Source organism: Gopherus evgoodei, chromosome 4 (genome assembly GCF_007399415.2).
Source record: "Gopherus evgoodei ecotype Sinaloan lineage chromosome 4, rGopEvg1_v1.p, whole genome shotgun sequence".
NCBI classification, from domain to species: domain Eukaryota; kingdom Metazoa; phylum Chordata; order Testudines; family Testudinidae; genus Gopherus; species Gopherus evgoodei.
Window position 1 is genome coordinate 127,284,689 of NC_044325.1, and position 24,131 is coordinate 127,308,819.

A 24,131-nucleotide genomic window follows, 5' to 3' on the forward strand; every position below is an offset into this window, starting at 1 on the left:
CGGACGCGGCGCGAGATGTCGGAGGTGCGGGCTGCGGGGCCGGGGCCCGGGCCAGGCCCAGCTGCAGCGCCCGGACCCTCGGCACCAGCCGCGGGAGGAAGCGGAGGCTCCGGGCCCGGACCGAGCACCTCGCTCCCCTCGCCGGGACCGGGCGGCGGCGGCGGGCCCGGGTGCCCCGTTGGAGCGGGCCCGGGCGGGGTGACATCCACTTCCGGGTCGGGCAGCTCCGCTTCCGGGTCGGCCCGCGAGGGCTGGCTCTTCAAATGGACCAATTACATCAAAGGGTATCAGCGGCGCTGGTTCGTGCTGAGCAACGGGCTGCTGAGCTACTACAGGTGAGCCCCGCCCCCGGCCTGAGCCCCTCTGCCTAGCTCTCCTGCCCCATAGTAATGGGTTGCGGTGCTAATACAGTTGAGACTCGGCCTGGGCCCCGCCCCCCAGCTCTCCTGCCCTATAGCAATGGGCTGCTGAGCTGCTACAGTTGAGACCTGTCCCCCGGGCTGGGCCCAGCCCTCCTGCCCCATAGGAATGGGCTGTGGCGCTACTACAGGTGAGACACTGCCCCCGAACCTGAGATCATTCATGCTTTGTGAGCTGATTTTCCCTAGAGTAGTGGGTGCTGATCTCCTACATCCCCCTGGAAATAGGAGCCTATTGTGTCTCTGCCACACCCCCAGTGGTAGATCCCAACCCCTGAGCTATGGGTGAGATCCTTCCCCCTAGAGTAGTGGGATCCTAAACTTCTTTATGGAAGTCCCTCTTTCCCCTTCTGAGCAACACAGCCTCCTCCCCACTGTGTCATGCTCCCTTCCCCTCCCTCCCCCAAGCTACTACAGGTCATGGCACCCACTGTGCTGGGGACTGCCTCCCATTGGGACCCCACCCTAGGATGGGTGATTTAGCCCTGCCGAGATTATAGATCACATCCTTTCCCTCACACTGACACATCTCTGGGCCTGGGATGTCCCGACAAAGAGGCTCCTTTTCCCACCGAGAGCAATGGGTTCCTTGAGTAGTGTAACTCTTGGTCTGTAACCCTCTTCCTGTTTGGAACCTGCTGGGAAGAGCCCATTTCACATTCTCCCAAAGCAGCATTGGGGGGCTCAGATCCTGTCCTTGCATTGAAAGGTTTATACATTAACTCAGATAGTGATTATTCTCCTTCTGCCTCTCACAAGGAAGGATGTTCTTGTAGTTAAAGGACTGGATTGGGTCATTCAGTTCCCTGCTGTGCTACAGACTCCGTGTGTGACCTTGGGGGAGCCAAATGTTCTGTGCCTCATCTGTAAACTGCAAATATTACCCTGCCTTGCAAGAGTGTGGTGAAGATGGGCCAGATAAGCATGTAGACCAACAGACTCCTTCAGGTAGCAGGGTCTCTGCCTCCGCGTGATGAAGATTCAAAACCCCTAGGGAAAAAGAGAGAACCCCCTTGCTTATGCCCTGAATAGTGGGCATCTCAGCTGCTACAGGTAACTTTCCTTAGGAAGAGCCACCAGTCACGTGCCCCCCTCTGGCCCCATCTTTGCAATGAGCTCCTCAGTTACAGTTGCTGGTGGCCACCCCTTCAGAGAGTGTTTCCCAAGACCAACAGGTTCCATGGTTGTTGTAAATATCAGGGATCTTCCTGTACAGCAAGACCCCTGTAGAGAGAGAGAGAGAAAATAGCAGAACTAGAGGGAATTCAGAGAAAGGTGATGAAAATGATCAAAGGCCTGGATAACTCTCCCAGGCAGAGAGATTAAAAAGACTGGGATTGCTACTTTAGAAAGATGATGAATGAGAAGGGTCATGGTAAAAGTCTATAAAATGACTGGTTTTGAGAAAGGGAGACTGGGAGCTTCTGCTCTCCCTGTCTCCTAACCCTAGACCAAGGGACATTCAAAGGCCATACTTTTTTTGCACCAGTGTGGTATTAGCCTGTGGAACTCACTGCCACATGAAGTCATCGAGGTTCAGACTTTAGCAAAATTCAAAAAAGAGATTTGGACAGCTGTATGGAGGTTAAGAACATCCAGATTAATTAAAGGTTTTTTGGAAGGGCTTAAAGATTGGCTTAAGCCTGAAATTTATTAGGACGAAAGGAGGCCTAAAGTAAGAGACAGATTATCCCTCTCCTGCCATGGCAGCGTTCTTACATCTTACTGTGTGCTAGCCACTGGCTGAGACAGAGTATGGGACTAGATGGACCTTGGAGCTGATCCAGTCCGACAATTCCTATTCTTACCCACCAGAGCAGTGGGCTCATCAGTTACTGGGATACCTGACCTGAAACCCCCTCTATCCTTGGTACAAATATCAGCAAATAGATCCTCTTCCAGGAGATTCCAACCCATCCCCATTCCTTGGTAGCTGCGGGCTTTTCAGCTAACACTGGCACTGGAAAACCTCACTGAGGCTCCTGTGGGGGATGTCTACTCCCATCCCCTCTTCTAGGCAAATAGCTTCTAGCTAATAGAGATACCATGACCCTATCTCCTGAGCATCTGTGGAAGGAGAGACCCATCCAGACCAGTGGGTTCCTTAGCTATTACAAACACAGGAGCAAGCAGAGCAGCAGACTTCTCATCTACTATAGGTATTTGGACGTGGGAAGTCCCTCCCCTGCCCTCCTCCTCCCCCCCAAGGGAGAGGCAAACCCTTCCATATCTCCACCCAGCACAATGGGCTGCTGGTCTGTTATAGATATGGGTGCGACCAGGACCAATTATCACTCCAGTAATTCCCTGGAACCGCCACCCTCCCCCATCCAAACCCAGAGTAACAGGTTGCTGAGCTATTCCAGCTACAAGCAGAGCAGTGTTGCTTAGTGGATAAAGCACTGGACTGGGACTCAGGAGATCTAGGTTCTATACCCAACTCTGTTGGGCCACCTTGGGCAAATCACTTCCCGTCTGTTTCCTCCATCAGTAAAATGTGAGTAATGATACTGACCACCTTTGTAAAGCACTTTGAGATCTACTGATGAAATTGCTAGATAACTGGCTCGGTCCTGTCCCAGGGAGAGACCCTTCTGGGCTTCTCAGCTGCTAAAGATACCCCCAGCAAGAGAGATGTCTTTTTGTCCTGGGGATGTTCTTTTCCATGAAAAGCAGTGAGCATGCAGAGTGCTGGGATTCTTAGGTAGAGAGACCCCTGCCCAAACTCTTGCTGGATAAAAATCTCCCCGTCCTCCCCCACTCCCAGCCAGGGCCACTGAGTATGGGGCTGCCCTACTCGCTCACCCTAACTGGGCTTGCTGAACAAAAGGTTCCTTAGTTATTTCAGAGACTGGGGTTCCCTCTTGCTCGGAGTCACCCCCCTCCTCCTCACTGAGCTGTTGGCAGGGCCAGAATTTCCCCTCACTTAGCAGAGAGATTCCCCCATGTTATCCCTTCTTTGGAACAATGCTGCTACAGATGCCCCATCTGAACTCTTCTCCTCTCTCACTCAGTAATAACCCCTATGTACTGAGGCCATCTCTTCCTGATATTCCCTCTGAGGCCCAGCTGGCTGAGCAGAGCCCCAAGAATTTGGTAAAGTAGCAGGAGGGGGACTCCTTTGTTCTTTTGGTTGGTGGCTGGTGCCCATCAGGAAACTGCAGGCACAAGAGGCCAACTCTGAGTCTCAGCGCTTGCTCAGCATCGCTCTGCTGTTTGGCAGGTAGAGCACTGAGCGGACATCATTCACGTTCCCTTGTTCGGCTCAGTTTTGGGGCATCTTGAGCTGTTGGCAAACCCTCCTGCTGCCAGTCCCTAATTCCCCTTCCCCAAACTGGGCGATGGAACCGTGTTTCCTTACCTAAACTGGGTTATACATACACTGAGCTAGTGACCTATAAGTAGCGCTGGCAGCTGCTAACTGTAAGCCCCTTGCAGCCCATCGTACATTGTCTTGCATGCCCTTGGTTAACACTGTACCCAGAATCACAGGCTACACGCAGCAGCCCCCTGAATAGCGGTTGGTCCATAACATGTCTCCTGGGTTCCTTCCCCCTTCAGGGACTAATCTGAGCTTTAACAAAATATTTATTGTTCTGAGTGCATGGATCAGTGAGGTGTAAGCTCAGGGGATGTGTGGTCAGTACAGCCCTGCAGTGACTTGCACCAGGAGGGATTTGGAAAGCAACCTCTCTGTCCTCCCTAGTTTGGGTGAATGGGGCATCAAGGGCATTGCCCACACAGCCAGAGGGGCCATGTGCACCTCCTGCCCCATCTGAGTTTTGGACAGTGCAGGAGTGTTGGAGCTCTGAGGCAGCTCCAGCCTGCTCCTTGTGTAACAGTGCTGTTCAGTCTGGCTGATTGTGGGTATCAAAGTGCCACTGTGTGTGATGGAGGGATTCTGTGCCCTGGGCCCTCCAAGGTGCTGGGGTGGAAATAAGGACTGCTCTCCTCTACCAGGGTGGGCACGTTAGAGCCTTCTATAAAAATCCACTGAAATCTTTCTCCAGCCCCATCTGCCCTCAAGGATCTCAAAGTGGTGTTTAGACTGGATTCAGGCATCACTTTACCCACTCCTGTGAATTGGAATTGGCCAATTGGCCAGGTTGGGGTGGGGAGTGTGATAAGATTTTAATCACCAGGGCTGCTTACATCGTCACCTTGTGCAGCCTGGTATCCACCACCCCACTGGGGCCTTAAGTCACTACTACCCCCGAGGGCATTCCTTCCTGAATTGTTTGCATTACTGCTTGTAGCACCTCAGAGTTCGCTGGACATCTCCCATTTGACCTGGCTTTGCGTGTTTAGCGTTGGGCAGCCAGGAAGTAATTTCATTCCCACCTGCATGGTAAATATCTGCAGGTAGAGCAAAACTATTTTGCACACCCTGCCTGTAGCTGACATTTGAGCCCCAGAGCCTGCACAAAGGTTAAAAGCTTTACCAGAGGCCTGGATTGAAGATTGGAGAGAGAGGGAGGGGATGGTTCCTTCTGCCAATCCCAGCCCCACCCCCATGCTTGATGGGGGCTCCTTCATATCTGTCCCTTGCAAGTAGATGTCTGACAATCTTGAAGCCCCACCTCTGCCCCTCTTCCTACTGGGAAGGCGAAGGGTTTTTTTCCTGCCATCTCCTGACTGTTGGGCTCTTAGCGAATGTAAAACTGCCCCTGCCCCAGCCTCCTAGCTGCTGTGAGTGTGGGTGTATGGGGCTATGGGTACACTACACATGCTCCAGCTGTGCCTACCCCACTGTAGCACTGTACTGTAGAGGGGCTTTGCAGCTGTAGCTACCCCATTGTATAGAGTGACCATATGTCCCATTTTGGCCGGGGCAGTCCTCTTTTTCAACTCTGTCCCAGCCGTCCCTACTTTTTCACCAACACTGGGCATTTGTCCCAGCTGCAAGGTAGAGCAGAGTGTGGCAGCTGCTGCCTGGGGGTCAGCTGAAGGCAGTGTAACCCACCAGCAGCAGTGGAGAAATTTGCTGCTGGTGGGCAGCGCTGCCTTCAGAGCTGACCTCCCAGGCTGCACAGAGCTCAGCAGGTCAGCCCTAGCTGCAGGTGGCACTGAGCTCAGCCCGGCAGCCGGCTGCACAGGGCTTGGCAGGTCAGCCCCTGGTGGCGTGGGGAGGGCGGCTCTGGGGATGGGGACTGGGGACCGCTCGGGCGAGTCCTGTGCATGGGAGAAGGGCGGGAGCAGTTCTGGCGAGCACTGGCTGTCGTGTTTTTACTTTAAGACATATGGCCACCCTACCGCTGTAGCACTGGACTCTAGAGCTGGGGTTTCATTTGAGGTAGGTAATTCACATCCTCTAGAGGTGGCAACTAGGTCCATGGAAGAATTCTTCTATTAGCCTAGCTGCATCTACCCCAGAAGGTTAGGGCGACCTAACTACAGCACTCGGCATGAAACTTCACAGCACTGAGTGACATAGCTAGATCGATGTAATATTTAGGTGTGGACCAGTCTGCTTCTTTACTACATTGGATCCTCCTGAGTGCCTGCCACAGGGCCTGGCTTCTGCTCATATCTTTCCCCAGCGGCAGCATAAGGGAGAAGGATAGTCCAGTGGTCAGAGTACTAGCCTGATACTTGAGAGTTGTAGGTTCAAATCCTGGGTCTACCACAGGCTCCCTGTGTGACCTGGAGCAAGTCACCTAGGCTTTGTGTGTCCCTATTTTACAGATGTCACAGTGGAACTGCCCAGCTTCTCCAGGGTGTAGTGGGGATGTTAGATTGTGAGGTGCTCAGATGATGATGTAAGTGCAAGTAGCTGAGCGAGATTCTTGAGACCCTTACTCTGTTCCAGAGGGCTCGAAATGGCAGCTATGAAACTGACCAGTATCTTGTTAATGTCACTCTGCTGATGCTCAGGAAAGCCATCAGCAGAGAAGCTGCAGCTTCAGGAAGGCAGCCCTGCATTTGGTCATGTTGGGAGGATTTTCTTCCCAACCTTAAGGGCTAGAGACTTCATGTCATAAATAAATGAAAGCTTAAATCTTCAGAAGGCAGTGACTTTCCTCCCCACCCTTGACACTAGGCCTGTGGCATCTCAGAAAAGTCCCAGACAAATGGTTCAGGAGTTGTCAGGCAGGCATCTTGATTATAAACTGTTTAAAGTGACAACACAGAGGAAGGACGCCCAGCCTGGCTGAACCTGGGGTGGGGCAGCTGCTTGTTAGCTGTTCTCCTCTAGCTAGCCCTGTATTATTCATGGAGTAACTAGAGCCTGGAGGGTAAGAATAGCTGGCAATGCAAGCTCATGTTACACAGCTGAGAGTGTGGGAGGGGAGAATGCATAGTTCCCCTCCCCCAGCCTCCTTGTCTGATACTCTCCAGCAAAGACTTCCAGGGTTTAGGGAGTACTCAGAAAAAGTGGCAGCCCCTGAGATAAAGCAGCTCACCCCCATGTTGTCTTCTCCCCCTCTCCAAGAGGGTGACCTACAACAGCTTCCTTGGTATGCCAGCCCCAAGCTGCCAAAGCCAGGGGAAGGTGTGGGTGTGCGCCAGCCCTTGGCTGCCTAAGTGTTGCTTGGTTATGCAGACAGGGAGATGGCCCTGCATTGTACCACAGCGATACAGTGGGAACTTCGAACTCATGCTGAGCTGGGGTGGGGGAGGGAAAGGTTGCAGCCTGAATAACTAGATTGGCTGGTGAAGAGCTCACCTGACTGTCAGGGCAGGGAGGCTGTGTGTACTTGCCAAAAGTGATGTCCCCTGCTGGCTCAACGTATCTGTGGGGGGGGGTGGGGGGAGGAGAGAGACTCCTTGACCTAAAGGGGCAGCAAGAGAGGACCCACCCTTCCAGCCATGCTAATTCTGCCATGGCTATTTGGGGGCCTTTCTCTTCCCATCACTATTGCCCAATAAGTGAGATCAAAGGACAGGATCTAGCAGGGACATCTCCCCTGGCCAGCTCTGGAATTTCCTGCTGGGTGGTGGGTGTTCTGTGCGTGCTCTGCTCCGTGCATTACTGGGCACGTTGACAGCAGAGTGTGACGTGGCTAGCCAGGAAATTCACTAGTCCGCTTGGTTAATATTTACTTTGGGAACAAAGGCTGTCGGTGTGAACTCTGTGAAGCCACATCCACCTGGGGGTTAACACCCCCAAAAGCTCGCCAGTCTGGCCAAGTCCCAGCAGCGAATATAAAATCCCCAGCCATCTGGCCTGCCTAGTGTGCGGCTGGCTGGGCTAAATTACCAGGCAGTTCTATGAAGTTCAAGATGTTGCCCTATTAATAGAAATGCCTGCCAGTCTAGAGATCACATGAGCATAGAAAATGGTCCCCACCTAGACCCTTAAAAGGGGATTGGCCTGACCCATTAATAGAACAAACTGGGAGCCACTGCCAATGTGCAGGGTGGCATGAGAGGCGGAGAGAAATGCCTCTGCAGCTTGCCATATGCTACTGAAAGCTAGCAAGGAAGAGATCTGGCTAATAATGTCCACATAGCAAGCAGCTCAAATCAGAATAAACAGCCAGTGTATGGGGTGCCCGGCACTCCACCACCACTCCTCTGGCTGATTCCAGAGTTCTGTCTGGGAAGGAGGATGGGATGCTAGGGGAACAGGGAGATGCTGCGATGATGCCATGCCATAAGAACAGGTATATTGGGTTAAACCAATGATCCAGCTAGACCACTATCCTGTCTGCCACTAGTGGCTGGCACCAGATGCTTCAGATGGGATGAACAGAACAGTGCAATTATCAAGTGAACCATACAGTCCCAGCTGCTGGCAGTCAGAGGCTTGAGACACCCACACCACGGGGTTGTGTCCTTGACTATCTCAGCAAGTAGCCATTGGTGGACCTATCCTCTAGGAACTTTTCTAATTCTTCTTGAACCAAGTTATACTTTTGGCCATCACAATGTCTCTTGGCAAAGAGTTCCACAGGTTGACTGTGTTGTGTGAAGAAGTACTTCCTTTTGTTTGTTTTAAATCTGCTGCCTATTTATTTCATTGGGTGACCCCGGTTCTTGAGTTATGTGAAGGAATAAATAATACTTCCTTATTCGCTTTCTCCACACCATTCATGATTTTATAGACCTCTATCATCTCTCCTCTTAGTCATCTCTTTCCCAAGCTGAACAGCCCATGTCCTTTTAATTTCTCCTCATATGAAGTTGTTCCAGATCCTTAGTCATTTTTGTTGCCCTTCTCTGTACTTTTTCCAATTCTAATCTATCTATTTTGAGAAGAGGCGACCAGACCCGCATGCTTTATTCAAGGCGTGGACATATCCTAATGTCACTATATAAATCCATAGTATTTTCTGTCTTGCTATCCAGACTTTTCCTAATGGTTCCTAAAATTGTTAGCTTTTTTGACTGCTGGTGCACATTGAATGGATGGTTTCAGAGAACTACCCACAATAAATCCAAGATGTCTTTTTTTTTTTTAAGTGGGAACAGCTAATCTAGACCCCATTGTTTTGTATGTATAGTTGGGATTATATTTTCCAGTGTGCATTAATTTGATTTACCTACACTGAAATTCATTTGCCATTTTGTTACCAACCCACCCAGTTTTGTGAGATCCCTTTGTAACTCTTCACGGTCAGCTTTGTACTTAACCATCTTGAATAATTTTTTGTTGTCTGCAAACTTTGCCATCTCACTGTTTACCCTTTTTTCCCCAGATCACTTATGAATATGTTGAACAGCTCTGGTCCCAGTACAAATCCCTGGGAAAACCCACTGTTTTCCTCTCTCCAGTGTGAAAACTGATGATTTATTCCTACCCTTTGTTTCCTATCTTTTAACCAGTTACTGATCCATGAGAGGACCTTCCCTCTTATCTCATGACTGCTTGGTTTGCTTAGGAGTCTTTGGCAAGGAACCTTGTCAATTACTTTGTGAAAATCCAAATACACTGTATCCGACAGATCACCCTTGTTCACATGTTTGACCTCCATCAAAGAAGTTTAATAGATTGGTGAGGCATGATTTCCTTTACAGAAGCCATGTTGATTCTTCCCCAATATATTGTGTTCGTCTGTGTCTAATAATTTTGTTCTTCACTATAGTTTCAACAAATTTGCCTGGTACTGAAGTTCAGGCTTGGTGACCTATAATTGCCAGGATTGCTTCTGAAGCTTTTTAAAAATCAGTATTATATTAGCTATCTTTCAGTCATCTGGAACAGAGGCTGATTGAAGTGATTTTAAGTTACATATCACAGTTATGGCTTAGGTGTGGGAATCTCCTTCACATACTCTCCAGGGAAGACTGATGCAAATTATTCATTTAGCTTCTCTGCAACAGCCTTGTCTTCTTTGAGTGGTTCTTTAGCACCTTGATCATCCAGTGGCCCGAGAGATTGACAGGATTCCGGCTTCTGATGTACTTTATTTAAAAAAAAAAAAAAAAAGTTGCTGTTAGTTTTTGCATCTTCTGCTGATTGTTCTTCAAATTCTTTGTTTAGCCTGTCTAATTGTACTTTTACACTGGACTTGCCAGAGATTGTTCCTTCCTGTTTTTCCTCAGAAGGATTTGACTTCCAATTTTTAAAAGGTGTCTTATTGTCTGTCTCTGACTCTTTTACTGTTGTTTAGCCAAGGTGGCATTTTTTTATTTGGTCCTCTCACTGTTTCTATTGTTTGGGGTATACATATAGTTTGAGCCTCTATTATGGTGTTTTTAAGAAGTTCCATGCAGTGTGCAGGCATTTCACTCTTGTGACTGTTCCTCATACCCATTTAACTATCTTCTTTATTTTTGTGTAGTTCTCTTTTTGAAGTGAAATGCTACCGTGGTTTGTCTCTTTTGGTATTTTTCCCCCTAAGGAGGTTAAATTTAATTGCATATGTTGCTATTACCTAGTAGTTCAGCTATGTTCACCTCTTGAACCAGATCCTGTGTTCCATTTAGGACTAAATCAAGAATTTGCCTTTCCCCCTGGCCACCACCACCATCCCGCCCCCTGTGGGTTCCAGGGCTAGCTGCTCCAAGAAGTAGTCATTTATAGTGTTTAGAAATTTTATCTCTGCATCCCATCCTGGGGTGACATGTTCCCAGTCAATACAGGGATAGTTGAAATCCCCCATTATTATTGGGTTTTCTGTTTTTTGCAGCCTCTCTAATTTCCCTGAGCATTTCACAAGCACTGTCACCATCTTGGTCACATGGTCAGTAGTTTATTCCTACTGCTATACTCTGATTAATCAAACATGGAATTTCTATCCATAGAGATTCTATAGTACAGTTTGATTCATTTAGGATTTTTACTGTATTTCAGTCTGCTTTCTTTCACATATAGAACCACACCCCCACCAGCACACCTGTCGACTTTCCCCGAGCCCTTAGTTTAAAAACTCCTCTATGACCATCTTAATTTTACATGACAGCAATCTGGTTCTGTGATGCCCCTCTCAGTGTTGACTTGGGTTACCCATTGTTTTCCTTTGTTCCCCACCCTTCTCCACCATAATTGCAGATCAAAAGCGGAGATGCGTCACACCTGTCGTGGGACCATTAACCTAGCTACAGCCAACATCACTGTGGAGGACTCCTGCAACTTCATCATCTCCAACGGTGGGGCACAGACCTACCACTTGAAGGCCAGCTCGGAGGTGGAGCGGCAGCGCTGGGTCACAGCCCTGGAGCTGGCCAAGGCCAGGGCTGTCAAGATGCTCGCTGAATCGGGTGAGGGATGCCATGTGCAGCTTCGCCGAGGGAGCTCCATGGAAGAGAAGGGAGGGACCCAGTGGTGGTGCAGTACAGAGGACACAGGGGAAACTAGGAATGAGTGAACACAAAGACTGAATTCCCTTCCTCTCAGGGCTGGGAGTGCTCACCTAGGCTTGGGGTCTCGGGGTGGAGTGCTGTGTGTCAGGAGGGGGGATCTGAGCCCCTTAAGTAATTGTATCTCCCCACTTCTGTGACTCCCAGCTCAGAGCTCTCTTGAGAGCTGCAGGTGATTAGAACCTCGCACCTGGACCACATGCTTCACCCCGAGATACCAATCACCTTTCCATTTTAGAGATGTGAGGTGTAGCCTGGGGATCAATAAAGTTTTACTCTTCGCCCAGTTGGGATTCCTGGCATGTTTCGTTCCATCCTATATAGAGTCTCAGCTCCTCGGGGCAAGGACCACGCATCTTCAGCCTTGCCCGGCACCAAGCCTGTGATTCTCCAGTCACTGCTTAGGGCCTGCTGAACTGCGTACCCAATGCCCCATGGCAACACACAGCTTGGGGGCTTGTTGCCTTCCAGCTTGCTTTAGTATAAAGGGCAGATGGACTCTGCTTTATCCAGTAGGCTGTTCAATCTCTGGTAGATCTGTAGCTCCAAAACTACACCGTGTTTGTCTGTGTCACAAATCTGCCTGGCTCCCAATCTCACGTCTAAGCTGCTATGTTCTGCAGCAAGAGGCTTTTGAGGCCATTCTTCCCGCTGGACTGATGTGTTTAGCTCCACTGAATTTTATTTCCCATGGGAACACAGGGGTCTGACTGTGGCTCAGCTACCGCCTTGTGCTGTCTGAGGCTGTGGCATGAATGCGCATATAAAGATCTCTCCACACTCAGGCAGCTGCAGTTGGAATGTTCAGGAAAGTGAAATCAGCGCCATTGGAAGGTGTCCGGCCATCCCCAGGGACTGAATTTTGTGTTTGACAATCTGAGTTCTTCGCCTTTCTGCTTAGAAATAGACACTAGCCCCAAGCATATTGGTTTTCTAGCTTTATTGTTGGGAGTGAGATCTGCATTTTTCAGTGAGCAGTACTTCAGGTCCAATGTGAGAATTCCTTGATGGTCTCTGAACCTTTCTAATAGTGTCAGCTGTTACCTCCTTTAATACAAAAATGCCAGGTCTCCTCTGACTGTTGCTTGAACAGCAGCTGTCACTTTTACACCATGTAATATAGAACAAATGATGGAACAGGTCTGGAAAATGAAAGGTTTCTTGCAGTTTTGAGATGGGGGGAGAATATTCCAATTTTTCTAGACCTGGTGTGGCCAATGTGTGGTTCCACCATGTGGCTCTTCAGAAGTTAATATGCGGCTCCTTGTATAGGCACCAACCCCAGGATTGGAGCTACAGGCACCAACTTTCCAATGCGCCTGAGAAGTGCTCACTGCACAACCCCTGGCTCTGCCACAGGCCCTGCCCCCACTCCACCCCTTCCTGCCCCCTCCCTTTAGCCTGCCTTGATCTTGCTCCTCCCCCCCCAGTCTCCCGCACACCATGCCACGCAACAGCTGATGGGGAGGGAGGGAGAGGTGCTGGTGCTGATCAATGGAGCTGCCAGTGGGCGGGAGGTGCTGGGGGCAGAGGAGCTGCTGTGGGGCTGCTGACATATTTCTGGGGCTGTTTGGCAATGTATGTTACTAAACTCTGGCTCCTTCTCAGGCTCAGATTGGCCACCCCTGCTCTAGACCTTTTCCAGATTAACCTGTATGGACATAGCAAGTGATTAGCTATATCTGGTTGGGACAGTATGTACATCTGCCAGGACAATGAGGTGTCACTCCTGAGTGATGCCTTTGGGAGCGACCCCAATAAAATTTAATGTAGCTCTGCGTTGGCCTGCTTGGGATTTCTGGACCTCAGGTTTCTTGGGTTTGTTTTTTTTTCAGGACAACGTAGACCACTAAAAGATCAGCTGTCAGGTGTTTATTGACTCTGACAGTAATCAGGACTTAGCATTATCTCTGCCTTCTCTATCCGTGAATTCCAGGATTTGGGGCTCTGGTATTCTTGAGTTCTAAAATATACCATAGTGTTGGCTCTCTTGCTGTTGAACACACACCTCATATGCCAGGACTCCCAGCCACATGGTCAGATCAGAGCTTTCTCTTAAGATTTCCTGGCTTGATCTGTTCTGATAGTGTCTTCACATAGACTTCTCGGAGCCGCTTATGCAGTGAACAGCCCTACCCATTTAATTTTATCCTGGCTTTAGAATAATCCCTTTCAGATTCTGTTTTGAAAGAGAGGGGGGTGCAATAAATAGCCCCTCTGGAGTAAAAATGCCCTCTCTCTTTAATTCCAATCCATGCTCCTTCTCAGCTGCCTGGGGCCAGCAGACATATGCTGTTCGGCCAAGGAAGAAAGCTCAAAAGCCCCTGTCTGCTAAAGCTCTGCCCTAACAGTTCAACCAGGGCTCCAGCACTTCAGCTGCTGAGATGTCACCTGGGTGGAAAAGGCAGCGCCCAGTCCTGTCCAAGGGTAGAACCAGGAACTAAGACACATTGGTAGCTGGCATGGAGCATAAGTGTAATAATTCTTGCCAAGCGATTGGGCTGCTCCCTTGAGCACTAGGTGGAGTTTTGTGATGTGGCTTATGTAGATTGCAGTGCGGGAGCCCTGCTGCCAGCACAGGTCACTAGCAGTGGTTCTGTAACCCACAGCCACTCTGTGCCCACCAGTGCTGGCCGGGCCACAGATGGAGCCGTGGCTAACGGAGCTGGCTCTTTTAGTCCAGGCAGGAGCGGCTTATGTTTTGAGAACCAGAGGTCCTAGGTCAGTCCCACTGCTGACCCCAGCCAGGGGTTGGGTGGTACAGTTCCAACCTGAGCAGCCATTGGATGACAGCTGCTGTCAATCATTACTGACCTCCAGCTGGATTGGATAGGATGAGGGATCGTTTCCCCTTAGCTGTACAATCCACTACCATCACTTTGTGGAGACAGAATGTAGGAAGTGCTGACAGTGTCTGAGGCGCAGGGGAGGGTTTGATCTCAGCAGAAGCAGCTCCAGGCACCAGCGCGCTATCCCGCGGTGGGTACTCTGCCGGTCGCCGCGAGGGCGGCAGGCAGGTTGCCTTCGCCGGCATGCCTGCGGAGGATCCGCTGGTCCCGCGGCTTCGGAGGACCTCCCACGGGTGTGCTGCTGAATCCGCGGGACCGGGGACCTCCCACAGGCAAGCCGCCGAAGGCAGGCTGCCTGCCGTGCTTGGGGCGGCAAAATACCTAGAGCCACCTCTGGGTCTCAGGGGAGGGTTTGGTACCACAGATGACCGGTTGGTGCTGAGCATCCCTTCTTGGCTGGATGTGACATGGCTTGTCCTTGATACCCCTCGCACCCCCCAGATGAGTCGGATAATGAAGAGTCTGTGTCACAGACGGACAAGACGGAGCTGCAGAACACACTGCGCACCCTGTCCAGCAAAGTGGAGGACCTGAGCACGTGCAACGACCTGATTGCCAAGCACGGCACGGCACTGCAGCGCTCCCTCAGTGAGCTGGAGACCCTCAAGCTGCCCGCAGAGAGCAACGAGAAGATCAAGCAAGTCAACGAGCGAGCCACGCTTTTCCGCATCACCTCCAACGCCATGATCAATGTGAGTGTGGCCAGCGGCAGGGTATGGAGCTGCAGGGATTACATGCCCCGGCATGCGCTGCTCCAGATCGGAGAGGTCTCTTGGATCTGTGCGGAACGTTGCATGCTAGATCATATGCTGTGTGGGGCAAGCAGCTGTGGCCTGTGTCTGTGTGATGCAATAAGGTCCTGATCACTATTGCAATGAAGGCGAACTCTGGAGCAGAGGGCAGATGTATTGTCCTATGTAAGTCAGTACAGGCAACCTACAGGTTCCAGCTCAGCACAATGATTTTTCTGAGGCCTGTGTGGGCGTTGTTCAGCAATCGCTCATCTGGCCATCGAGGGTTGAGGTGTCATCCCCCTGGTGCCAGAGGGAGATGGGGAATCTGATTACAGGATGTATCTCTGGGGGTGGGGGAGGTTCCCAGTGTGCGCCGGTCCCCAAAAGGGAGCTGGGGCTGTGAGGGAAATGGGGATCTATGCTCACTCAAATGACTGGGCTGACAGGGCCTTCAGCTGGGAGCCCCCTCCACTTCTCTGCCCAGGGAAAGGAGACCTGAGTGATGAAGATGACGATAATGAGTTCTTCGATGCACCGGAGATCATCACCATGCCGGAGAGCATGGGCCACAAGCAGAGAAGTGGAAGGGGCTCCCAGCTGGGGCTGTGAGGGAAATGGGGATCTATGCTCACTCAAATGACTGGGCTGACAGGGCCTTCAGCTGGGAGCCCCCTCCACTTCTCTGCTTGCTGGCTCAGCTTTGTAAACTGCCATGCACTTGTCAGGGAGTCACTGGCCTCAGAGCTGCCTCTAGTCCTCAGAACCTCAGCACAGAGGGGCTCACAAGGAAGATGTCTTGACAGGCCAAAAGACTTATTGTCTGAGTGGCTGCTGGATGCTTGAGCTGGGGTGATGACTGGGACACTGCCAGTGGCTTGAAAATTCCCCTGCAGCTCTTGTTTGTCCACAAGAGGGCAGCATTGCCCCTAGTGGGATAAGAGGCATCTGGAGACTACGTACGCATGCTGAACAGACCCCGCTAAGCCTAACACAGCGCTCCTGGGGCAAGGTGGAGTGCAGAGCTGTGGCATTGACCTGTGCTCTTCCTTGCAGGCCTGCCGAGACTTCTTGATGCTGGCGCAGACACACAGCAAGAAGTGGCAGAAGTCTCTTCAGTATGAGCGAGACCAGCGCATCAGACTGGAGGAGACCCTGGAGCAGCTGGCCAAGCAGCACAATCATCTAGAGAGAGCCTTCCGAGGGGCCACCGTGCTGCCAGCCAGCGCCCCCCGAGGCGGGGGCTCTGCTAAAGGTCAGAGGGCAGAGCTCCTTCCCTGAGGCTACATGGCAGCAGTCTGCAGTTGCTCTTGCTGGGTGCTCCGCTCTCCATTGTTATGCACTATTCCCTTCTAGAGCTCCCCCTACTGAGAGAGGCTGGGACTGGAGTAGCCAGGAGCTTCTGCTATGGCAAGCGCTCCTACCTTTCTCCTGTTGGAAGAGATCAGAACTGAAGTAGCTGGGAGCTCACTCCAGGGCAGCATTGCTTCCCCGCTCCCGACAGTGCCCTCTGGTCTGGTGGGAGAGGCTGCAGCTGGAATAGCTGGGAGCTTCTGCAACAGCCAACACTCCTTCCTTGCTCCATACAGCTCCCCGTGCTGGGAAGGGTCTGGACTCAAATAGCCAGGAACTCTCTTATAGCCAGCACTCGTGCCCTGCTCCTTCTAGCACCCTCTGCTTGGAGAAGCTAGGACTGAAATAGCCAGGAGTTCCCCACACAGCCAGCACTGCTGCTTGCTTCCCATGATGCCTCCTGCTGGGCTCCAGGCAGATGGAGACTGAAGACTCTTATGTATAGCTTGCCACCATTCCCTCTTGCAGATGAATGCTGCCCAGGGAAAGGAGACCTGAGTGATGAAGATGACGATAATGAGTTCTTCGATGCACCGGAGATCATCACCATGCCGGAGAGCATGGGCCACAAGTGAGTGATCGCGGGCTGAGTCTCGGGCATCGTTCTCCTTGTTCCTCTGCCTAACAGGGAGGATGCCCCTTCCCTGCGCGTACGCCTGTGGATGATCATATAGATCTGCTTCTGCTGGTAAGCACCATATTCTAGGTTCCTGTGATGAAGAGGGGTAGCTATCAGCATGGCATGGGCCTCTCCACCTCCCTGCCATGTCCTGTACCATTCCTCTGCTCTCCAATGCGCCTCAGATTGAGAGAACCTCTGATGGCTTGGGGGAGGGAGGGCATTGAGGGGTGCAACATGCTGACTTGTGTTTTCTCTACTTCCTGCAGACGCACCGGCAGCAACATCAGCGGCGCCAGCAGTGACATCAGCCTTGATGAGCAGGTAGTTCTGTGCCCGGGGCAGGCACAGTCTTTTTGCTGATGGAAGCCCCCAGAGAGAGAGAGAGAGAGGCTGTCTGGGGGCATGGGCAGCTATCCCAAGGAATGTTGCTGGCACTGGTGACTTGAGCTTGCTGGGTGCTTTAAGCAGGCATGAAGCCAAGGGCCTGACAAGCTTAGCCTAAACAGGCAGGCCCATGGGAGTGCATGAAAGCTAAGTGGGGAAGAACTCAGCCTTCTGGAAGTGGAGTGGGAGGAGATCTGGTGGGCTGGGTCAAGGATTGTGTCCCAGGCATAGGAAGCTGCATGGAGGGAGGCTGGAGATAGAGAAGGAGATGAAGGGAGGGAGGGAGTCGAGATTGAGAGGTCTGCAGACTGGCTTTCCCTTGGTCATCCCAGCATGGTCTTGCCCATGTCTTGCCCTCAGTACAAACATCAGCCGGAGGACACCAAAAAGGAGAAGAGAACTCGGATTCCCAACAAGCCGAACTACAGCCTCAACCTGTGGAGCATCATGAAGAACTGCATTGGGAAGGAGCTCTCCAAGATCCCCATGCCGGTGAGTCCCTCAGCCTGCGTGGGGTGCTCGGGGGCTAGCTCTCTGAAAGAGAGTGACCTCCAGATTTCTGAGGAACAGCTGGAAATGAGGCTGCAGGTTGATGAGCCCCATTGATCTAAGGTTGTTGGGTTCCCAGTGCCAGGGCTGCCTGAGCAGCCATGGTCCTGGGCTCATCCCTTGTCTCTGACTCCTCTCTCCTGCTCCCAGGTGAACTTCAACGAGCCTCTGTCCATGCTGCAGCGCCTTACCGAGGACCTGGAGTACCATGAGCTGCTGGACCGAGCAGCCAAGTGCGAGAGCACCCTGGAGCAGCTCTGCTACGTGGCCGCCTTCACCGTCTCCTCTTATTCCACCACCGTCTTCCGCACCAGCAAGCCATTCAACCCTCTCCTGGGGGAGACCTTCGAGCTGGACCGGCTGGAGGAAAACGGCTACCGCTCCCTCTGCGAGCAGGTGTGAACTGCCTCTGCCCTAGAGGGCAAGCCAGGCTGCCCTGCCGTCTGTGAGCGGGCTCCTTAGAGATCTCCTCCAGCTGAAGCTCCTAGCGCTGCCATCCCTGCCTATCGCACCCCAGATCCCCACACCCCTCTCTTAGGGAAAACGAGGGGCTGGGCTTGGGAGTGACAAATGATGGCACAGGTCCCTTGGTGACTGTCTCATCCTCCCCCTTATCTCTCCCAGGTAAGCCACCACCCTCCTGCTGCCGCCCACCATGCTCACTCCAGGCACGGCTGGACGCTTCGCCAGGAGATCAAAATCACCAGCAAGTTTCGTGGCAAATACATCTCCATCATGCCCCTTGGTGAGTCCTGGCCACCAGCACCCCCACTGTTGGGCAGTAGGGAGGGATGAGGGTTACCATCTCTGCTCCCCTTGCTGTACCCTGTATGCCAGCTAGAGTCTCCAGCCCCTCCTGTAGTGTTGTCAGCTGCCCACGAAGGAGGATGGTAGAGTGCGGTGAAGATACTGCCCCAGCCCATCACAGGAACATGCACTGAAGAGATCCTGGGATCCATTCCCACTCCGTCACTGCCTTGCAGAGTGATCTTGGGTGAGCCACCCTGCTGCTGTGCCTCAGTTTCTATAGTGGAAATGGCCTGAGCTGTTGGGGAGCTTGGAAAGCGCGAAGCAAGTGCTACTGCAGCAGGCCAACCCCAGCCCCACAGTTAAGGTGACGTTTATAACCTCTAGCTCTGACCTAGAGTTTTTCAGCCATAGAGATCAGGGTCAAGACCCCTATTTTACAGAGTGGAAACTGAGGTACAGAGAGGGAACATAACTTGTCCAAGGTCACCCAGCTGGCTGGGGCACAGCTGGGAGCTAAGTTTGCTCTAAGCTGTGCAGCCGGCAATAAAAGGGCTGCGTAGATGGGGAGAGGCGCCCCTCCCTCAGCCCAGCCCTGCTGCAGCTGCTGGGCCAGGGAGAAGCACCCCTCCCCCAGCCCCAAGCTTCTGCAGCGAGACCTGCCGCAGCCCCAGGGCAGCCTGCACCCAACCCCCTTATCCCTGGCCTCACCACCAGCCAGAGCCCTCCCCCTCCCCCACCCCCTCCCCGCACCCCAGCCCTGAGCCTGAACCCCTCATCCCTGGCCCCACCCTGGAGCCTGCTGCCAGAGCCCTCACTTCCCTGCACCCCAGCCCTGAGCCCCCTCCCATGCGCCAAACCCCTCAGCCCCGCCCCTGCCACATATCGCCTTCATATTGGTGCACAGAACAAACTTCATTCTGCACATGGACGTAAAAAATTAGAGGGAACATTGGCTGAGAGTAGAACCCAGGTCCCCTGACTCTCGGCCGTATCCACTAGGCCATGTTGTCTGAGTTTCTTTGCTAGTGGAAGGAACAGTGAATATCCTGGGTCTGAGGGAGTTCTAGTCAATTGGACGGTAACTCCAGAGTAGTGGGGAATTGGTTGCACAATTGGAAGTCTGGAAAGCTTATAAGCTGTTGAGAAATAGGCATCTGCAGTATTTGCTGGAGAGCATCTTGCTCTTTTGTACCCCTTGTGCAAGGAAATCGGACACGCTCTGGGACCCGTCCTTCAGTCCCCTGGCTGCTCCTTGTGTGCTGCTTCCTGGAATTGGTACATGGCACGAGTGTCTGTCCAGAAACTGTGTTCGCCATAACGGCAAATACACACATCCAGCGGAAACCACCAAAATAAAGATGTTCTGCTGCGTGAACGCAGTCGGTCACCTCCGAAGAGATTGGAAAACGAATGAACCCAGCAGTGTTCTGGCTCCTGCAGGGACATCCTCAAATCTAGTGTGCCCCCACTCCCCTGCCTCGGTCCCTACAGCACCCTCTGCTGGGAGGGGCTGGGGCTGGAGTAGCCAGGAGCTCCCTTCACAGCAAGCACTCCTGCCCTGCTCCCTACAGCACCCCCTGCTGGGAGATGCTGGGGCTGGAGCTGGAGTAGCTGGTAGCTCCCCGTACAGCCAGCTCAGTACTTCCTAATTGCTTGGCGCGTGTGACTGTCAGATAAAAGCAGATTGGGTTGCTGTTAAGTGTTGGGCTGGGTGAAGTTGGGTTCATGTTGTGTTGGGGCTCTCCTGGAGATGGGCGGGAGGCCTGGATGGGCGCAGGTGTGTGTCGTCTGCAGCGTTGTAAGGCAGCCATTGGGGTTAGACTGGCCATTCCCTTCCCCCATATTTTAGTGCTTCTGTGGCATGGGTGGGCGGAGTTCTGTCCTGTCCCAGCACAGAGGGGAAGTCTGCTAACGGCTGTTCCAACTTCCACCTCCCCGTCTCTAGGTACCATCCACTGCATCTTCCATTCCTCCGGCAATCACTACACATGGAAGAAGGTGACCACCACGGTACACAACATCATAGTGGGCAAGCTGTGGATAGACCAGGTGAGCAGGCGGGTTTGGGAATGTGTTCACAGGGCAGCTGTAGGAGGCAGGACTCCTGGGTTCTGTTCCCAGCCCTGCAGTGGCCCCAAGGCCAAGCACGACCAGGAGCGGGTCATACAGCAGCAGTGGGAGCCAGGACCCCTGGGTTTTATTCCCAGCCATGTGACTTGGGCTAGGCATCTAACAGCCGTGGCTCAGTTTCCTCATCACTACCATGGGAGTGGGGGCTTGGAAAGTGCATTGTGAGTGCCACTGAGCCTAGCTAACCCAAACCTTTCTCCCCCACAGTCCGGCGAGATCGAAATCATCAATCACAAGACAGGCGACAAGTGCAATCTCAAGTTTGTTCCTTACAGCTACTTCTCCCGGGACGTGGCCAGAAAGGTAAGAGGGGGACTCATGGCTCATCCTCATCCCAAGTCTCCTTCCCCACCCCTGAGCAGGGTGCAGTGCTCACCAGGGCAGTGCAGTACAGGGGCTTGGGGGATAGAGGAGTGGAGAGAATAAAAGGGCCAGGTGCTGTGGGACAGAGGGGGAGACAGGATGGGAAAGGACCTGTGTAAGTTGCTGCCCCATGGCAGCTGAGGGAGAAGACAGCACATCATGTATGACATGGCAGCCACTTCTGCGGAGTGACCTGCCCAGCCAGCCCTGATGTTGGGGCTCAGCTCGGATCCCAGCTTGCTGTTGCTCTGGGATCATGGGAGTGCTGAGATAACAGGGCTGGGGGTGGATGGGCTCTGGGGAATTTGTGGAGGGAGCAGTGGGTCTGGGGCAAGGAATCTGGTCAACTCCTGAGTGGAATGATGGGTTAATGAGGAGGAGGGAGGTGGAATATGGTGAATTCTGGTTCCTGCAGCTGGCTGCTTCGTTTGGCTACTGGGAGTGGCACTAGAGCAGGGGCAGGCAAACTTTTTGGCCTGAGGGTCTCATCTGGTTTCAGAAATTGTATGGAACGCCAGTTAGGGGAGTCTGTGCCTCCCCAAATAGCCAGACATGGCCTGGCCCCTGCCCCTGCTTCTTGCCACCTGATCCCTTCTCCCCCCCCCCCCCCCCCCGACTCCTGCCCTATCCAACCTTCCCGCTCCCTGTCCCCTGACTGCCCCTGGAACCCCCACCTCTGACTGCCTCCTGATGCCCCATCCAACCCTTCCTCTCATTCCTGAATGCCCCCCATGGGACCCCTGCCCCCATCCAACCACCTCTTCTCCCTGAGTGCCCCTGAAACCCCTGCCCTGATTGCCCCCTGTTGCCCCCAAACAAACCCCTCCTCCTTCCTGTCTGACCCCTGGAACCCCTGCACCCATTCAACCCCACTGTCTGATTGCCCCGACCCCTATCCACACCCCTGCCCATCACCTCAAACTTCCCTGCCCTCTATCCAACCTCCCACCCCCACCCCTTTTACTGTGCTGCCCGGAGCATCGGTGGCTGGCAACTGTGGCTGGAGCCAGCCATGCCACCATGCAGCACAGAGAACCGGGTCAGGCCACGGTTCTTCAGCTGCGCCTCCCAGCTGCCCAGAGCATTGCACCGGTGGTGTGGCATGTTGATGCTGTGGGGGAAGGAGAATAGCGGGGGAAGGGCTGGGGGCTAGCCTCCCGGGGCAGGAGCTCAGGGGTCAGGCAGGAGGGTCCTGTGGGCTCTAGTTTGCCCACCTCTGCACTATAGGCTCACAGGGTAGCTCCCTCATCTCTGCTGCTGTGCTGGGTGGCTGGGGAGACAGCTGCACCCAGTGCCCCACTTTGTACTCTCCATCCTGGCAGGTGACGGGAGAGGTGACAGACCCCTCTGGGAAAGTGCACTTTATCCTGCTGGGCACCTGGGATGAGAAGATGGACTGCTTCAAGGTGCTGCCAGGCAGTGGGGAGAACGGTGCTGAGGGGCGGCAGAGAGCCGAGGAGAGTCAGGTTCTGCTGTGGAAAAGGAACCCCCTCCCGTGAGTGATAGCTGCTGGGCTGGGGGTGTGGCTGAGCCACAGTGGGGGGCTAGATGCTCCAGCATACCCCCAGCTTCCTTCTGGGCTGTCTCATACACAGGTGCCGGCTCACACCTTGCCATCTCTGCCCTCCATAGCAGCTATGGAGCTCCCCTCACTTGCGGCCACTTCTCCTTTGCTGGGAGGACTGGCAACCAATGCAGAGATTGGGGATTCCCATGGGATGGGGAAACGCTTCCCCACTGGCGGAGCAGGCAGCAGTGCTGGAGGGAGGATGCCATGGTGGCAGGATCTCCATGGATTCCACCCCACTGCCATGTCTCACCCTCGGCACAGGAAGAACGCTGAGAACATGTACTACTTCTCCGAGCTGGCGCTGACACTCAATGCCCCCGAGAGCGGCACCGCCCCCACCGATAGCCGGCTGCGGCCCGACCAGAGGCTGATGGAGAACGGGCGCTGGGATGAGGCCAACGCCGAGAAGCAGAGGCTGGAGGAGAAGCAGCGCATCTCCCGCAAGAAGCGCGAGGCCGAGGCCATGAAGGCCACAGAGGATGGTAAGGAGACTCTTTGCTCCCGGCCCCTGCCCCTCTCCTCCCCCACAAGCAATGCTCATGTGTCTGAGACCCCGCTCGCAAATCTTCCTTCCACCTCCAGGCACTCCCTATGACCCCTACAAGGCTCTGTGGTTCGAGCGGAAGAAGGACCCTGTCACAAAGGAGTTGGCACACGTGTACCGAGGAGGCTACTGGGAGAGCAAAGAGAAGCAGGACTGGAGCTTGTGTCCGGACATTTTCTGAGCTGGAAGTGGCAGGATCAGCAGCAGGAGGAAGAGAAGGAAAGAGGATGGAGGTTGAAGGGAAGCAGCCGATCATGTGACTTCCTTGCCTAGTGCTTTCCTCGAGTGTCTGTCTGTCTTAACCAATCGCTTGTTCCGAATCAATCACCCCAAGCAAAAGCCAGTGGCGGTGATTGGCTGGGTTGCCTTAGCTGATTGACACTGATGTTGATGATGTTTAGATCCCTAGGGCTGGCGCTCTGTGCCCTATATGGCTGTGTCCCCCAGCTCCCTTACACGGCCATCTATCTGTCCAGCTCGGCCCAACCCCTCCGGGAGCTGTGGGGGGAAGAGCTTGCGAGCTGTTAACAAGGGCCAGTCCTTTTCTAACACCCTCACACAAGGGGATGCACACAATGGGGATGTGGGTAAGAACAGAAGCCCCCCAATGTACTTCCCATGGGGGGGGCTGTTTGGGGGAGCTGGGGATATCCTGTATCTCATATCTTGGTGGGGAGGGGTCAGTCCCCCCTCCCTTAGGCGGGAGCTAGGGGCACCCAAGTGGCTGGGGGAGCCTGGTACGTGCCCATGGAGACAGAGGAATGTTGCAGGAAGCAATGCAGAGCCGCAGCTCGCCTTCCACATCCTGGAGCAGGAGGCTGTGACTGGCCTTGCTCTCTGAGAACCCTTCTTTGGGGCAGTCTGCTGAACTTTCCGTCTGATTTCAGAGAGGGCCATTGGCAATGAGACCCCCACCCCCCTGCTCTCCCCTCCTCTTCTGCCAAGAGGAACGCACCCCACCGTCTTCCCCCTCCCCATGTGCACTCTGGAAGGCGGGGAGCTGCTGTGGGGGTGGAGCATCCCTCTGGCCAAGCAAGCACCTGTTATATATCTGTATATTATATATATGTAGAGAAAGCTAATATTTTGTTTGATTTCTGCCCCCTTCTTTCCCTCCCTCT

The 24,131-nt window shown here is 53.3% G+C and overlaps 1 protein-coding gene across 2 annotated transcripts; it reads left to right on the forward strand.

Annotated features, from left to right (window-relative positions):
- OSBP (oxysterol binding protein) lies at positions 1–24,085 on the forward strand. Of its 2 annotated transcripts, XM_030560995.1 has the most exons (14): positions 1–335; positions 10,858–11,066; positions 14,456–14,706; positions 15,802–16,000; positions 16,567–16,669; positions 16,987–17,041; positions 17,465–17,596; positions 17,804–18,049; positions 18,278–18,398; positions 20,349–20,452; positions 20,741–20,836; positions 22,219–22,391; positions 22,728–22,948; positions 23,049–24,085. In XM_030560995.1, exons 1-14 carry the CDS (start codon positions 16–18, stop codon positions 23,189–23,191), a joined length of 2,373 nt encoding a protein of 790 aa, XP_030416855.1. In that variant the 5' UTR covers positions 1–15; the 3' UTR covers positions 23,192–24,085. The 2 variants fall into 2 exon arrangements, with proteins under 2 accessions (XP_030416855.1, XP_030416856.1); XM_030560996.1 differs by lacking the exons at positions 22,728–22,948; positions 23,049–24,085 and adding an exon at positions 22,492–22,721.
- The last annotated feature ends 46 nt before the right edge of the window (positions 24,086–24,131 follow it).

Bases quoted from the DNA above. Each gene is read 5' to 3' on its own strand.
- OSBP (XM_030560995.1), top strand. From the start codon at position 16: ATGTCGGAGGTGCGGGCTGCGGGGCCGGGGCCCGGGCCAGGCCCAGCT. The intron at 14,707-15,801 runs GTGAGTGTGGCC...TCTTCCTTGCAG, and splicing joins CCTCCAACGCCATGATCAAT to GCCTGCCGAGACTTCTTGAT. The intron at 20,837-22,218 runs GTAAGAGGGGGA...CCATCCTGGCAG, and splicing joins CCCGGGACGTGGCCAGAAAG to GTGACGGGAGAGGTGACAGA.